At 34.7% G+C, this 17,548-nt stretch overlaps 1 protein-coding gene across 9 annotated transcripts in view; it reads left to right on the forward strand.

The window, feature by feature from the left end:
- fibcd1b (fibrinogen C domain containing 1b) overlaps nucleotides 1-17,548 on the forward strand; it is a 91,612-nt gene that overhangs the window by 51,473 nt on the left and 22,591 nt on the right. For all 9 annotated transcript variants that reach the window (XM_058774480.1, XM_058774476.1, XM_058774477.1 and 6 more), the window contains one exon: nucleotides 11,825-11,921. In XM_058774480.1, coding sequence (XP_058630463.1) covers nucleotides 11,825-11,921 — 97 coding nt within the window. The remainder of the gene's footprint in view (nucleotides 1-11,824; nucleotides 11,922-17,548) is intronic.

The raw sequence follows: 17,548 nt of genomic DNA on the forward strand, positions 1-17,548 counted from the left end.
AAAAACTGTGGCTATGCCCCCTCCGCGACCGGATGTCGAAAATGTCTTGCCAGACATGTTAGTTTTCTTGATAAACAGAATATAAAATTACTTGCATGATGTTTAGTGTCATGTAATTTCGAAGTTGGTTGGATAAGTTACAAAATATTTTGATATAAAGATTGATAAGGTTAGTTTCAGGGTTTAGTCGACTCGTTTTACACATGTGGAGCTTTCCCATTTTAAGTGTCTTGATTGGTTACCTATAGAAAGCGAATTAGAACATATTAAAATAAAAATGGTACATAATATTATCAATAATAGAGCTCCTTCATATTTTAATGCACTTTTTTCTAGGGTAAATGAGCAACATTGTTATAAAACTATTCAAAGTCTTATGTATATTACATTGTCGTTTTAAAACTATGTATGGTCGTAGGTCTTTTAGATATTCTGGGGCACTTTTGTGCAATAAGTTACCTATGGATATTAAAGGTATTTCGAATATGGTGTGTTTAAGTTTAAAAGCTAAAATTTGGCTCTTAAGTAGGTTGTTTTGTTGATGAATTTATATTACGTACGTGGTTATTTGTGACTGTAAATTTTTGTATATGTGAAATTTTATTGTAATTTTTGTATTTATAATGCAGTGCCAGAGTACCTCTTACTTATGGAATTTGTGCTTTACATCAAGGACCACATTGGAAACAAGTTTTATTTTAAACTTTATTGTGTTATCCTTGACGGATTGAGTGTATTCACTACTTTTTTTGTCAAATAAAAAAAGAAAGAAAGAAAGAATGGACATAGAAAGTAAAGCATAACAGGAGGAAAATGTCAGACCATTGATTTATTGTATTATTTTTAACTGGAAAAGATTGTGCTGACTTGACCTTTTAACTTTTATTTTCATCTTTAATGGTAGATAAGTGTCTATGTGTGGTGTAAGCTTTTAAATGAAGCATTTTGTCTTGTTTGGGAGTATACGCATAAAAACATCCCTCCAAGAAATGGAATCAATCATAACATTTTACAATAAGGTTTTGTATGTAAATATTAGGAAATGTGTTAAGCACCATGAACAAACAATGAACAGTAACCTATAGTGTTTTTACTTTTTTACTTTTAATGTACAGCAAGTTTAAATGTTGTAAAAAAATTTTAATGAGACCCTGCAGTAATAAGTAGCACGTATATATTTGTAGCAATAGCCAACGATATTGTATGGGTCAAAATTATAAATTTTTATTTTATGCCAAAAATCATCATGATATTAACTAAAGATCAGGTTCCATGAAGATATCTTATAAATTTCCTACCATAAATATATCAAAACTTAATTTAACTTGATTAGTAATATGCATTGCTAAGAACTTAATTTGGACAGCTTTAAAGGTGATTTTCTCAATATTTAGATTTTTTTGCACCTTCAGACTACAGATTTTCAAACAGTTGTATCTCAGCCAAATATCGTCCTATCCTAACAAACCATACATCAATGGAGAGATTATTTAATCAGCTTTGTAAGATGCTCAATTCAAAAACTCTCAATTAAAAAAACAAAAAACCTTATGACTGGTTTTGTGGTCCAGGGTCACATATAGCCTACCTTTTTAACTTTAATTATGAACTATTTATGTTAACTATTGTTGTTGTTATTGTTAATTTACAGCATTTATTAATCTTAGTATATGTAGAAATTAACATTGAGATTAATTAATAATGTTTCATGTTAACTATAAAACAGTTAATTCCTATTTTTTTTATTTCTTTATTTTATATCTTCCTGTTTATTTTGTTAATAATTTACATTATTCATTTATCTTGTTTAATTTTAATTATAGCCTACTATTTTTCAGTCGTAGTCTAGTTAGTCCATAATGCATCATTTTTCAAAAAATTTTACTGTTAATATACAGTATAAAAAATGTATTTGTATATGTAGAAATGACTATTAATGACTATTAACTAATGTTAATGTATACAACCTTAAGGTAAAGTGTTATTGAATCAGTTTACACCGGTACACTACCTCTCTCTCACACACACATTCTCTGTCTTGCTGTGAGATATACGTGGTAATGATGGCCAATGACAGTCTCTAAATCTTCAGATTAAACATCAAACATGATTCTGTCTCTCCCAATTGATCACTTCATACTAATCCAGTAATTCCCCTGTCCAGAGCAGGAAAAGAAAGATGGTTAAGGAGAACAGAGGGAGAGAGATAAACGTAAGAATTGACGACAGAGGAGATAGAGGAACACTCAAAGAAAGGAGGAGAATGGTAACAAGGAAAAAAGGAGTAAGCAGGCTGAGAACAAAAGAGTGGCTTTTAAGACCCAGCTTCATAAGTGTGCTGAAACAGCATATGTTCCCATCCCTGCCGGCTGCATTCTCACACCTCCCTGAGAATGTGATCATGTCAGAGAAACATTAAGCTTCATCTCTACAGCCATCATTTTCTTGCCGCATTCATTTATTCTCCTTTTGTATCTGTCTGGATATCTCTCTCTCTCACTCTCGCCTTCATAGCATGAGTCGTTAATGGCGATGACTACTGCCATCCTGATTAAAACCAGACACCTGTTTTGAGTGTCTTGTAAGGCACGGGATCTTGCCCTCGTGATGCAATCAGCTTCACTGCCAAGCACAGATTAAACACTGATCATGGCATAGTGTGGAAAACCGGAAAGCTGGTTTTATCCGCTCATGTTTTGGTGTGTTGAGGTCTCCACACACTTATAATGATGTACAGTCAGGTGTGATCATCTGGAAATAAACCCCAGCAGGGGGATCAGGGGGATTATTTTGCAATAATGGCCAACTAATTACAAGCCAGGGGCATCATGCACTTTTGTTTTTAGTCCTGGCTCACTCGGTGCCATTTCAAACCTATCTGTCTTTTCAATTTAATTCTGCCTCCTCACATTCAAATTTAAATAGCAATTTTGCATCATCTATGCTGCCTCAGTTCAAATGTAATTCAAATTCAGGAACTGAATGCTGAAGGCATGCTTATTTCATAACCCTGTTAGCTACATTAAGCTGTTGATTGATTGATTGATTGATTGATTGATTGATTGATTGATTGATTGATTGATTGATTGATTGATTGATTGATTGATTGATTGATTTACTGACTGACTGACTACGATGCCCTGCACTTGACATGTGTAGGGAAAAAATAGACAATGTGGTTACAATTTAAAAATGAGCACCCATGACTTAACTATTTCTCTCTTTTTAGGTTGATAATGGCCATGTTGTACTAATTTGTGGAGTTGTATATGATTTGACATCATTATAATAAGACGAGGGAATGAATTAGTACAACATAGCTACAGTTTGAAAAAAACAAAACGAGGGAACAAATTGTGGCCTCAAATTAATACGTTGTGGGAAGAAATTCTTAATTTGTGGCCATGATATCTATTTTATTACTTGTTTTTTTGGGGGGTTATGTTGCTTGTTTCTTTTTCTCATTTCATGTGTGGTGCTTTGAACTTGACAGATCACTGAGCATTTTCATTTGATGGGCATGACACTTTTGCCACAAGCATATATTTAAAAGTATTTTCTGGTTGTCAAATGTTTGCTGCAAATATTTTTAGCATCCAAACGCCACTTGGTGTGATATTTCTATCTAATGCAATAAAATAAATATAGCATAAGTGTCCAAACACTTTTTGGGGCCAATGAGGGTCAGTTCCATGGCCACTTCTGTTGTAGTCATTGTAGGATTGAACCGATCAAATGCAGTGAGAGCTTAAGCAGCTGTCTGTTAAATTCCTTCAGCTGACACTATCCTGGCAGTTAAATGCACACTGTGTTTGGAGACACATGCATTGACTGTCTCATTGACAGATTGACAGACACATTGATTTCTTAATGACCACTAGCCATCCAAGACCTGAGAGAGGAACACCACCTGCACTATTATACCTCCCTCAAGTGCATGAATCTTGCTCATTGTGCAAGTGAACGGTAATAGAGGTGTCTTGTGTTACTCTGCTGCCACCCAAGGGTTCTTTGTCACTTGTTTAAGTACTCTGCAGTGAAGCTTTGTAAGACTCCAGTTCCTAGGGAGAGAAGCAGCAGTGCTGAATATGTTTTATCTGTAATCTTGCTGGCAGTAGGCTGATGAAGGCCAAAGTCTGTGGAAATCAGTTTGTAATCCAGTGTTAGAGACATCGTTAAATCAAAATGTCTTGTGTTGTCTTTTGATTAGCCATTTGCTCTTAACTTGAGGTAAAATCTACACACATATTTTCAAGAGGGCTTTATGAAAAGATTAACTAAACTTTAAAATGAATACATTTTTCCAAAAAAAAAAAAAAAAGAAAGAAAATAAATTTATCTTGTGGCCCAAAAAATACTGAATGTCTGAATGTCACTGCATTAAATTAAATATCAAATCAAGTGGCATCTGCTAAACAAATTCTGTCAGAGTATTGTTTTTCTTAGCCATTTTTGTTATGATTTGTAAATGTGATTTTGTAAAAATTCATATGTCTTCTAGAAGAGTAGAGATAGGTAACCTATAGTTTTCACAATTCAAGTGAGACTGATTACTGGTCTACAATAACTGTAAAGGCTCGACATTAACGCTTGTCCGCTTGTCTGGGACAAGTGAATGTTTTGGACGGGCAAGTGAAAGAGAAATTTACTTGCCCAATCGGACAAGTAACTTGAAAAAGTCAGTACCAAAAACAATAATAACTGCCTTTATTTATGATATAGCCTTTGTTATAGGGGTGTGCGATTATATATCGTTTGTGATAATTTTGTAATTGTTGTTTTAACGAGTATATTGCAAGAATCAAACAAAGAGTGAACGCATAATTACGTAAAGTCATCTAGGTTAGACTAGCTCACGTGCATTCTTTCTCTGCATGATTCAGTATTACAATTACAATGCATGAAGAATGATCAGAAAATTCAAGACATGGGGGAGGAAAATGTATGCATTTATATCATTTCATATAGTTAATATCACACGAAGATCGAACGCCGTTTTTTGTTTTTTTTTTTGCTACAAAAATCATCATGATTACAAATGTGATAACAGTTCAATAAACAAGAAGTTAACATTAAGAGACTTAGGTTTTAGACACCATATTGCCTGTTTTTGCTCTATTCACCAACAAAAATAACTCCAAACACAGCCACAGTGCTGTTTTGTGTCTCTGAGCAACATGACGGTGTTTTGTGCCTGAATGAATCAACCGTTTAAATGATTCGGTTCAGTCGCAATGACTCACTTATTAACAGTGACTTGATGCCGCCTACTGGTGGTTTTAATTTCACATTTAGAGTATTTAAAAAAAATAATAATAATAATTTCAAATATCAGTATTCAACGTTTTATGTATCAAAACATTATTTATTCATTTGTAACTGCAGGTTAAAGCATTCCATGTCCCTCAGAGCTGCATTAAACAGTGGGTAAATATATCTATTCCACTTCAGATGCAGCTTCTGTTTCTTCTGCATTGCAAAGATGAATTTTGTTGATACTGATTTCATCTGTTTGGTAACAGCCCAAATGTCTTATTATACTAATTGACTGATTAAATTTAACTAATTAAAACTTTTTAAATTTAAGTTTGAAAATGATGAAAATTTTATAAATAAGTAAATATTAGCATTTTATTTTTAAGTTTACTATAAAATAATTGTATTTGTATTTAATTCTAACTTTTTATTTTTAAATATAATAGTATTATCACACTTTATTATTTTGTTCATTATTTCATTTAAAAAGAAAAATCTAAATAAACTAAATGTGTTTTGTATAACTACAATAAATAATTATATTTATAACTCAATTTAACTTAATTTTTTCTCTCCAGGCAAGTAACTTTTATACTCGGACAAGTAAATGACAAATTTACTTGTCCGAAGGACAACCACATGAGAATGCTTAATGTCAAGCCCTGAGTAACATAGACAGATGAAAGTGTGAGGAATTCAAGGTGATAAAAAAGTGACTTCATTTTCCTCCCTCTTACTGACAGCCCAATAAGAACAGAGCCCATATTTCAATTATTTTTATTAAAGATGGGTGAATCTCTAGGCTAAATGTAAGACCAGGAAAATTCTCTAAAGTTCAGTTTTATTGGACACAGCTATTAATGAAAACTAAATAATAATTCACCTTACACAAATTATAATTTTAACCGTAATTTCATGACTTGAGTCTTCTGAATATTTAATGAATGGAATAAATTCAGAACTTTAATAATGCAGGCTTAATTTTTCATTTTTATTCTCTGAGGAATGTAAAAACCATAACCCAAGTGACACATCAAATGTCAAGTAGCACTTGAGGAACTGAACTGCTCTACCTGGTCTCATGGCATTTACGTACCTGGGTGCACTTTTTAGCGTGACATGAAATACGTACCAATAAGTACATATCACTGCAGTTTCCAAAATAAATGAACACTTTCACACAAATTTACAGAGTTGCGATTAATAAAGCGTAATTTTCGCACAATTACTTGAAGAATATCATGCTATGACTTCAAAACAATATTAATATGCTGGGAGATTTGAAAACTGATGCTTTTGAACGTTAGCATCGCACACATCCAGCTTCATATCTATGGGTTTTTATAGTTGATAAGTTTGTTCGGTAGTTCACAGAGTACGGAGACGGACATAGGAGACGAGAAGCACCGGTTCAAATCCCGTGTAACTACGGTTCCACAAAGCAGTTAAAATCTACGTAAAAGGAAGTTCAAATGGCACAGTTGCATCAGCTAATACGTTTTTATATCAGTTTTGCATTTGTTAACACTATCGGGTAGGTTTAGGGCTGGATTTGGTGTAGAGCATATTTCCAACACGATAGAGTATTAACTTTTAGTGACAGTCCCCGGATATTTGAATTCTGAACCGCCGTAATATGTATCTGAAGCAACGTAATAAAAAAACAGCAATACGTACCAATATCTACGTAATAAAAACGTGCCAGGGTTCACATATTGAACCTGTGTTTTAGTGCCACTCAGTGGAAACTCTATTTGAAACTGTGGCGAAACGTGCAGCAAGGTACGTAAAACGGTGTCGCACAAAAAGTGCGCAGAGGTACGTATTTTTATGAGACCAGGTTGGAACTGCTATAAGCAAACACAACAGAGCCCTCCTTGAGCGAGGACAAATCATTTTTTATCATATGCAAGAAAATGATATTGATTTCAGAATGGCTCTGTACTGAAGAACCACACAGAGCAGACGCCACCAAAGCGATGCCCTCAGCTGCTATAATCCTTTGGTGGGGACTTTAATTAAAAGAGAATTTTTAATTAGTCTGGTTGGCAGCGACTGACATTTTGGGTGCATTTTGTCATTTGCGGTGAAATTGCACAGTCATGACACAAAAACCACAGGGCGAGATTCACAGATCACTGCACTGTAAGAGTTTCGGATCAATTACTGTAAACACCAGGGTGTCAAGAGGCTAATATTATATGAGGTGACATCATGTCTTTTAATTGTGTGAATGACATGAAACAGCTCATTGAGCTTTCCTGTGACTTTTTTCCCCACCTTAATAATAGATAGAGACCACAAATTAACATTTTCCTCATATGTGTAGAGTGAATTGTTATTAATAGCTGTGTGTGAAATTATATTCATATTTATGGTCCTACATTTACAGGATCCACTCATCTCTAATAACATAATGTTTTAAATCATTTTCAGCTATTCTGTGGATATTACTGTTAATACAAATCTTTCAAGCTCCAAAAAGGATATATGGCACAACTGGTGCATTCTTCATGATGAACAAAATGAAATTTACATAGACTATATCAAATATGGCAACACAAACCTCAAAGTAATGGCAAACACATTTTCTCACTTCACATGATTAAGCATGCTGGTGACATTTGAGGTTTATGTAGCCATATTTTATAAAGTTTATGTATCTGTGCATTGGTCATTGTTTAATTTTCAACTGAGAGTGAATTACATTTTGACCTGTTCATAATATATATATATATATATATATATATATATATATATATATATATATATATATATATATATATATATTATTATTATTATTATTATTATTATTATTATTATTATTATTATTATTATTATTATTATTTATTTATTTATTTAAATTAATTTTTTCTATTATTATCGATCCCTTTAAAAATAAGGAAACTAACCACAAACATTTTAGGTAAAGGTTTTACATTACAAATAAAAGCTGTTGTTCGCATACCTGCATTTGTTGGAGAGATATTGCTTCGTTCCTGAAAGCTGTTAGGTGACAGGGACAGTGAGAAAGGGGTCGACCGATTCTGATTTCACCTTTAATACTCCCTCTCTCTCTGTCTGATTCTCTGCCTCTGCTGACACTGTTGTTAGACAGTGATGGTCAATGCCCCTTTGACCTTCACTACTTGCCTGCCTTAAATCTGTGGAAAAAAGGCAAGATAACACTGTGTGTTTGTGATTGTATATGTGTGTGGATGCATGTGTAATTTCAACCTTGACAGTGGTGTCTGCCTCAGTTCTGTGCAGGCAGGGTTGATCTCCCAGGAGCCTCTAGGGCAGCTACAGGGGAGGAGTGATGCAGGAGAGAGCGAAACCTTTAAGATGACTGACAGCTGTCATCCTGTACTGGATCAACCCCTTTCCCTCCCCGTCTCACTTCTCTTCCAAATTTCAACAGAAAACAAAGTCCACCTGCTTATGAATTCAACTGATCATACATTTTACTTTGATAGGAGAAATGAAATGCGTTAGACGCAATGTGTTTTCCATAAACAGATATTCAGTGATGTGTGGAGTGATGTCATATTTGACATCACTCCACAGAATCTGTTTTCTAGACTTTTACAGAGTAATCAATGCAGAGTACACTGCAAATTAGTTAGTAAAAGGCGTCTTCATACATCAATCAAATTAAAGTAATTATCAGTTTTGCAAACATGCCATTTACCCAGAGGGATTAAAGATAACGCAGAAGAACAAACACAGACCCCTGAGTGTTGTTTCTGATTACCATACTTCACTGAATGCCCTTCTGTGCCATAAAACCACATAAAATCTCACACAGCCACAATCAAAGCCAGTGTCAGCGATTTTGACAGACTCATTATGGGCTGGCACATTTGAACTCTTTTATTCTGTGCACGTCCTCTATTGCTCTTTCTTAAGACGCATTGTCTTTAATGTCCTTCTTGCTTAAAGTTGAACTCTAATTCAACTGTCCACCTTCTTTGCTTGTTGTATACTGGCAAAATGAACTTCACTATAAACATGTTTTTATCCTTCAACAAGCTTTAAACCAACGATTCAGATTTTAGGGGTTTGTTAGGGGATAGAGTTTTATACTAGGATTGTTTAGTGGATTGCTTTTTTCCAATACAAGATGTCGAGCCAACATTTCAAGTTGCTGTTTTTAGTTTACTTCATGATTTTTACACAAATTTGTGAGTTCATGCAGCTCAACCCTAGTGAAAAATAAATATACTTAAATGTATTTGAAATACATTTATTTAATGCTAAGTATACTACAAATACTTTTTCATATTTATGTACTTAATAAAATACCCTGCAATTGTACTTTCAGTATACTAAACTGGTATACTTAAAGTCTGCTAAATTGGAACAACTAATTTTGTGCTTAATGCACTTTAATTGTGCAGAAATAGTGCTGAAGTACGATTAAAGATATGCTTAGTATATTTGATTATGCTAAAGTGGAACTATTGCAAGTACACTTCAGGTACACTTTAAGTATTTTGCATTTAAAGACTGATATTATACAATTCTCATCAAAAGTGACATTAAAACACATTTTAGACTTAATATTAAGAAATGTGTATTGTGCTCAAGTAGAACGCCAAATAAAGTTTAATTATAATTTTTATATCAGTAAGTTTCGAGCTATCTGTCAGTAAATATGTTAAGAGATTTTAACTATACTTAGTATGAAATAAATGTATTTTAAATATATTATTTTTTTACTAGGGAAGTGCTGCTTTCATTAAGGCAAAAGGGAGACAGGCCAGTTACTGAGACATTCTGAAATTCCTGTTCTTTTTTTAAATTCACTTTTTATTCAAAGTGACACAAACTGGTTTTATAGTATAAAATAAATAAATAAATAAAATAAAATGCTAAATAGAAGGGAACTCACATTTTTGCATGGCTCTCTACAGAATGTGAGTGTCTATACTCAAATAGATTACGAGCTCTGGAAGTTCTACTCTTTTGAGTCAGTCTTGACTAACTCAAGATATCATACTTCAAGAAATCATACTCCATTAAATGATATTATCCTTAAGACAACAATTCTGAGCTCTTCCATCGTTATGTTTGTTCAGGTCTAATATCAGTCTCTGCTGCGAGAGTTACTCTGAGGAAGAGCCCTAAAATCATACATACATTCATCCTACTTTATTCAAAAGCACATGAGCCCTAAGCCCTATTCGGATGGTAATTGTTTCTCATGTGGACATATGTAAAAAATAAATTGCATGGCACCTCAGTGATAAAACTCATGAATTCGAATGGTGATTTATTCACACTGGAGAAGCAAGTTCTGTGATCCTTCGAACCCGAGAATGCACTGCTCATGTGGCCAATCGCATGATTGTCTGCTGTAAATGAATGGCATATGCTTGGAATAATAAGAATAGATTCATATTTAATAATATCAGATTTATTATTTGATTATTTAAATCTCCTGTTTAAAAAAATATAGGAAAACAGATGCACTTTGGTTGAAATAGTTTTCTGTCTTGCCTTTTATCTCTCAAAATGATGATGTCATTAAAAATGTGGAGAATACCAGAAATAAGTTAATGCAACTTCTTATTTACATAAGGCAAAAATAAAGCTGCTTGGTTTATATTGTTATGTGTGTAATATAGGCCTATTGGTACGTGCATGTTCTGTTTTGTTTCTAGTTCATTCTTAATTAGCCTTTTCCCCTGTGACCTAGTTTTAGTTAGCCTCCTAATTATCATTCTTTTCACATGTGTTTGATCAATTATCACGTTTACCCATTCATTTGCCCCCCTTCTTAAACCTTCAGTTCGCCATTTACCTTTGTCTGTTCTACTTGGTTACTACTTTGATTTTTGTATGATCTCTACTCAGCGTTTTGTTTATTAAAGAGCAATTCTACCTTTACTTTGAGCCTCCTGCCTTTTCTCCGTCCCCACGAATGTGACACTTATATAAGACGTATTTTATAGTTGTATTGCATACCGGTAGCTGCCATAATAATGACTAACTTCAAATGTTTATGTGCTTTTCTTCTCATTCGTTTTTGTTCTTAACAGCTTCCACTCGCTGTGGTGGAACAGTTCTGAAATATTGTTCTTGTAAATACTTTCCAGCATTTCAGTTTTTTTTTTTTTTTTCAGTGATAAATATGCATTCAAATTATAGCGAAGTGCAACAGTTACCCTACCGTGTTCATCAGTGGTCAAAAAGCATTTAAACACTGAATTTTTTTTGAATCGATGACTTCTTGTAAACTCAGAGATGTGAATTCTGACGTCAGTTAAATTACCACATGACCTTGGTGTTTGTCAAAAAAACAGACATTCTGAATTCGGACTGCAATAATAAAATCACCAACTATAACCCCTGTAAATGCTTAAAATCTCTTACGTCCCCATGAGAGACAATTTCTCTGTGAATCAAGCTATACAGCAGAACACAACAGAACATTGTCCTGTTTTCAGACGTTAATTCATTTAAGAAAAAAAAAAAAAAACTTCATCTACAATCATGCAACCCACTAACAAGGTTTTGACACACATTTGTGGTTAATCAATATTCTGTTTCTGCTTTTTGTCAGGTAATCCAGCGGAGGGAGGATGGGTCTGTGAACTTCTTCAGGGAGTGGGACTCCTACAGGGAAGGATTTGGCAAAATCACTGGAGAGTACTGGCTTGGTAAGTTGTGTTTTTGTGTTTGTAACAGAGAGGAAGCCTGTGAGCATAAACTGTGATTTAAAAAAAAAAAAATTATCAGGGTAAAAAGCTGCCAACACCTGCGCACCCTCTCAATCACTTGTTTCTACACATCTGTCTACATTCTTGTCTTGACAGACTTTGATTTTATATATTTAAAAAAAAAAAAAACAGTTCTAGGAATTTCTTTGAATTTTAAATTTATTTTGTTTTGACTTTTTTTGCATATTGCAATTATTTAATGTGTTTACTAACTGAATGGTGCATCCTGCAGACCTTTTAGACCTGCAGAGAGTCATGCAGTCAACAGTACACATCACAGATCTGTCAGGGTCCATTTTGCTAAAACGGCTGATTGTGCATCATCCCTTAAATGCATTTATTTGTTGGTCCAACCTAGAAACCGAAAAGCACTGAACTAGAGCGCTAAACATTCATCTCCACATGATCAGTGGATGTGCAGCAGCAACTCGTTCCCTCTGCTTTTCTTCCACTCCATGTTGCAAGTGGGAATCAAATCAACAAGAAAGCGCAAATTGCCGTGTTTACCATTTTTGCGAGCCAAAATGTCTTTTGACAGCCAAAGCACTATAATCAAGCTCTTAACCTGCAGAGAGGTTTAAACTAGAATCATTATTGTGTGTGTTGGTCTGCGTGAGTGTTTTTGTTCCTCTGTTCACTTAATGAGATGAGCAGTGGCGACTGGCTTGTTGTTATTTGCTAAGATACAGAGAGAGAGAGAGGATGTACAGGGAATTTAAAGGACGTAACTCTCTCTCTCTCACACACACACACAGTGTGTGAGGTCATAAATTGGTGCAACTGATGCAGGATAACAGATGGATGTAGCATCAGTCAGGCCCATGGGAACGTGGATGAAGATACAGTTGTCTCTAACGCTGCCACCCCTCCTCTGCTGGTGTGGCCAAGTGAGGCACTTGCGCTCCAGGGCATACTTATACATGGAAATAGATTCTCATTGTGTTAAGTAGATTATCATCAAAGAGACATACAGTTTGGTTTAGTGAAGTGTGAACTTACAGACCCTGTTTCTCTGCACAAAATCTTTGTTAGCTGCATTGCAGATGGCAGTCATTGCAGTTTCCATAGTGTCCTGTTCTGCTTATTCCCCACAGGCTGAGAGAGGGACAAGAGTAGCAAGCCATATAATAGCGTCCATAGTGGTCGTGTAAAGCTTCTCGTGGACATTGTTTACCCTTGAGATTTAGATAAAGCTTACATCATGTTTCTTTTAACCAGTCAAATTCCCTCATGACTCAATTGCTCTTCCTTATCCTTGACCCTCCGTGTCATTACATCCAATGAAGGCTCATGGGAGTTATGGTGATGGCAGAGGCTGCTCTTGTTGGGTGAAATAGGGCTAGTTTTATGATATACAGTGGTTGAATTTTGAAAAATAGAGCTTCCCCTTCCATTTCAGTCTAGGAGCTGCAATCTGTGCCAAAGTAGAAAACTGCTTGAGCTCAAAAGTACAGGTCTACCAATATTTTAGAAGCTGACTTATATTGATTTACTGAGTTAAATGTCTACTGCTTGTTTCTTAGCAGTACCTCCATTGCACTGATTTTTTGCACTGTCTGATAAGAAGCAGGAGTCATAGACCTCCTTTTATGTACCTGCATTATGTTATCAGACTATCATTAATTAGATTTACTTTAAAAGTCACAAACTTTTTAAAGCTGCACATTAAAGATCTTCAAGCGATAAGCACAAAGCCAGGCAGCATCGTACACAACAAAGGACATTCAGTTCTCTTTCATTTTTGTAGTTCATCTGATATGGTCAATAGAAATGTGGGAGAAAAAGATTTTAACCATTAAAGTGGTCAAGTCAAATCTGAGAAAAATACGAGTTTTTCTTTGTTTTTCTATTTTATGGACCCAGTGAGTCATAGAAAGAGCATAGAAATAAAGAAGGTGCACATTGAGGAAGCATTTACTGGCGTAATGTACACATGCACAGAGTTTCACATATTCATTCAAACTATGTCTGCCAGTTAATATGGACAGTTGAATGGCCAGTAGGAAGGTCATATGTTGAAAAATCCCTTTGATGTGGGAGATCATGGCAAGGTCTTCTCACGGTTAAAGATGTACATTCTATAAATCAAGGATTCTCCTCTTAATGTTTTTTTTCAACCAGAATGCAGCTGTGATCTGTCAATTATTACAGAAATGTCAATGTGTGTGTGTGTGTGTTTAACAGCATAAATAAACAATAAATAAATGGAAGGCAATTAAATTCACAGTTAAAATAACTTAGGACATTAAAAAGACATTTTTACTGACTCTGAAAAACACCAGAAAATAGATGCCTAGGGATCCTGCTCACCTGTGTGTACAGTGCATGAAGGAGTCATGAGGATTGCAGATGTGGCCAGAGCAATAAAGTGCAATGTCTGTAATATAAGAGGCCTAAGACAGTGAGACAGGTCCTCGCAGTGTTAAACCACGTATACCTGTGTGTCCCCCAGATGTGTCTGGGAAGTTTCAAGTGCCTTGGTGGGAGAGGGAAGTAACATCTCACAGCAAGAACTGTCAAATCTGGTTCAGTCCATGAGGATGACCTGCACTGTAGTATGTAAAGCAGCTGATGGACAACGTTTGATATTGACCCAAGAGAGAGTTTAAACAGCTGATAAAAATATCACAATTATCCACACACTTGTTTCTAACAAACACACAGCTTTTCACTTCACAGCTGTGTTAAAAACCAAAAGTGTTGACTGATGGACTGGAGACTGGAGTAGATTATTGTGATGTTTTTTTGTCAGTTGTTTGGACTCTAAATCCAGATGGCACCTGAGCGAGTGATGTAATGCTAAATTTCTCCAAATCTATTCTGTTGAGGAAACAAACTCTTATACATCTTGGAGCGAGTTTTCATTTTTGAGTGAACTATTCCTTTAAAGCAGGGCAGGAGTCTAAATGTCAGATGGTTTATAAAAGCTCTTTGGACTGGGCCAGTGATGGCAAACTGTGGTAATCTCTACTAAACTGCTGCAGCTCCAGCAGCTTTGAGTTGCAGTGTGTAGGTGGTTCACAGTGTGTGTGAGTGAAACTTCAGTTCAGGAGAAATCAGGAATCTAATATTGTCTAAACTACACAGCATTATAGCAGTCTGAATCAGGGAATTTACACATGTAAATGATTTAAACCATTCCAGCGCAAGAAGAGGCGAAAGAGAACATGTACACATATGACATATACACATAAAATGATGTCAGAATATCCATCTCGACAATCATTTGGTTATGTCTTAGGTAAACAAAAACAGTTGAGAAAGAAATCTGATGTATATTATTATATTAGATCCATGCATCAAGTCTTAAAGGGACAGTAGTCTATAAATACCTGCTGCAGTCTGTGTCATTAATGTTAATCAAACAACAAAATTCAGCTTTAACAAAGATTAATCTACATTTCATTTATACAGTGAACACTATGCAGTGTTATTTTACACTTAATTATTACATTTCTGTACCTGAATATTCTGTACTGTTAGACATTATTTTATTTTGTAACTTTGTTATATTGTATTTATCTATGCTTGTAATTTGTGTATTTGTTCGTTTTTGCCTTTAATCATGTTTGAACTTTCTTAGTTAGGCTAGTAGTTTTTGCTGTGGTATTGAAGAAGTACTTAAAGTGTGCTTTAGGTAATAAATGGAAAGCAAAGTCACATTAATATGATTTTTTTTTCTTGCTGATCTGAAAATGATCCAATCTGTAACTCAAAAACCACTTGAACCATTAATATTATATATACAGAATTGTGAAGACAAACAGAGAGAGGGTCCGACATTGGCTATGACACAGACCTAATTCAGACTTCGGCGTCCCTGCAAACACAAATGTGACCCTGGACCACAAAACCAGTCTCAAGTGTAAATTTTCCGAAATAGAGATTCATACAACATCTGAAAGCTGGATAAATAACCTTTCCATTGATGTATGGTTTGTTATGATATGGCAATATTTGGCCGAGATACAACTATTTGAAAATCTGGAATCTGAGGGTGCAAAAAAATCTAAATATTGAGAAAATCGCCTTTAAATTTGTCCAAATGAAGTTCTTAGCAATGCATATTACTAATCAAAAATGAAGTTTTGATATGTTTACGGTAAGTAATTTACAAAATATCTTCATGGAACATGATCTTTACTTAATATCCTAATGATTTCTGGCATAATAGAAAAAACGATAATTTTGACCCATACAATGTATTTTTGGCTGTTGCTACAAATATACCCCAGCGACTTAAGACTGGTTTTGTGGTCCAGGGTCACAAATGCTTTTATGTGTGGGGAATATGTGCTCTACCCACCGTGTCCTGGTGCTGACACATAGATCCTTCTTGGTTACAAGAATCAGCTTGAAACACTGTTTTGTGCACAGTTAAGGCGAGCTCTGTCATTGATAACATTATCTAGGGACATTGTCTTATTCAATCCAAACCTGATTTAATCAGATAGAAAAAAAACTGTTAAAGTGACTCCGTTGTCACTGGGGACCTCATGCGCACTTCACATGAAAGATATGACAGAGGAGATGAGAGATCATTATCATGTCCTATTTAGACACGTTTGCTTCCTTTTTTCTATTTCACTCTGTGTTCTCTTTCTGTCTCTATCAGCGGTTTCTCTTTTATTTCTTTCCTTCTTTCTGGTTGTAAATCCTCACACTCCCCAATCAATTATAGCACTATGAATTATGGCTCCCTAACAAAGAGCATCCATTTTCTGTGTGGAGTCACAAGTGCCGCCTCCATAATTCTTTCTCACACAGACACACACGAACCTGAGCACGCCAATGAGTGCACTTCCCATAGTGCACCAACTCAGGCTGACTATGGGTGTCATTGGGTTTTAATATTGCTAAGAAATATGATACGCATAAAAAGTAAAAAGAGAATGAAAGGAAGAGAGGGAGGATATTGAGAAGATATATGTCTTAAGTGAGTGAGTGAGTGAGTGAGTGAGTGCATTAGTGTCAATCCAGTGTCACACAGGTGAAAGTGAGCTCAAGCATACGTGTGTTGTGATTGTAACAGTGTTGGGTAAGTTGCTTTCAAAAAGTAATTAATTGCTATTACTAATTACATCATCAATATTGTATTTAAATTACTTTACTAAATACTCTGTCTGAAAAGTAACTTAGTTACTCAATAAGTAACTTAATTATTCAAATAGCTAATTAGGCTACATCTTAAAATCCCTATAAACCTTAATAGAAATTAAACTCTTTATTCTTTCAATTTGAGTCAAACATAGAATAGTTTAGCCTTTTAACTTTAAAACAACTGTAATACTTAAACTTTTTTTTATTTAAAAAATGTAACCTTCTTTGTTTAACAACTAGAAATACTCTGAATAACAAAATATCTGAATAACAAAAAAGCTTAAGAAAAGTTAAACAATACATTTCAGTTTGGAAAGATGTTCAGGAAAAGCCCAACTAGTAAAATCCGTTTAGGTTTAGGTGACTGCATATAATGAGCTCAGATATGGGAAAGACTGTACCTCGCTTTAGTTTCATAAGGATTACATAATCAGAAATATTTGTTTTCGATTTGAATTCGTTCATTT

The sequence above is a fragment of the Onychostoma macrolepis genome, chromosome 05, assembly GCF_012432095.1.
Source record: "Onychostoma macrolepis isolate SWU-2019 chromosome 05, ASM1243209v1, whole genome shotgun sequence".
NCBI lineage: Eukaryota > Metazoa > Chordata > Actinopteri > Cypriniformes > Cyprinidae > Onychostoma > Onychostoma macrolepis.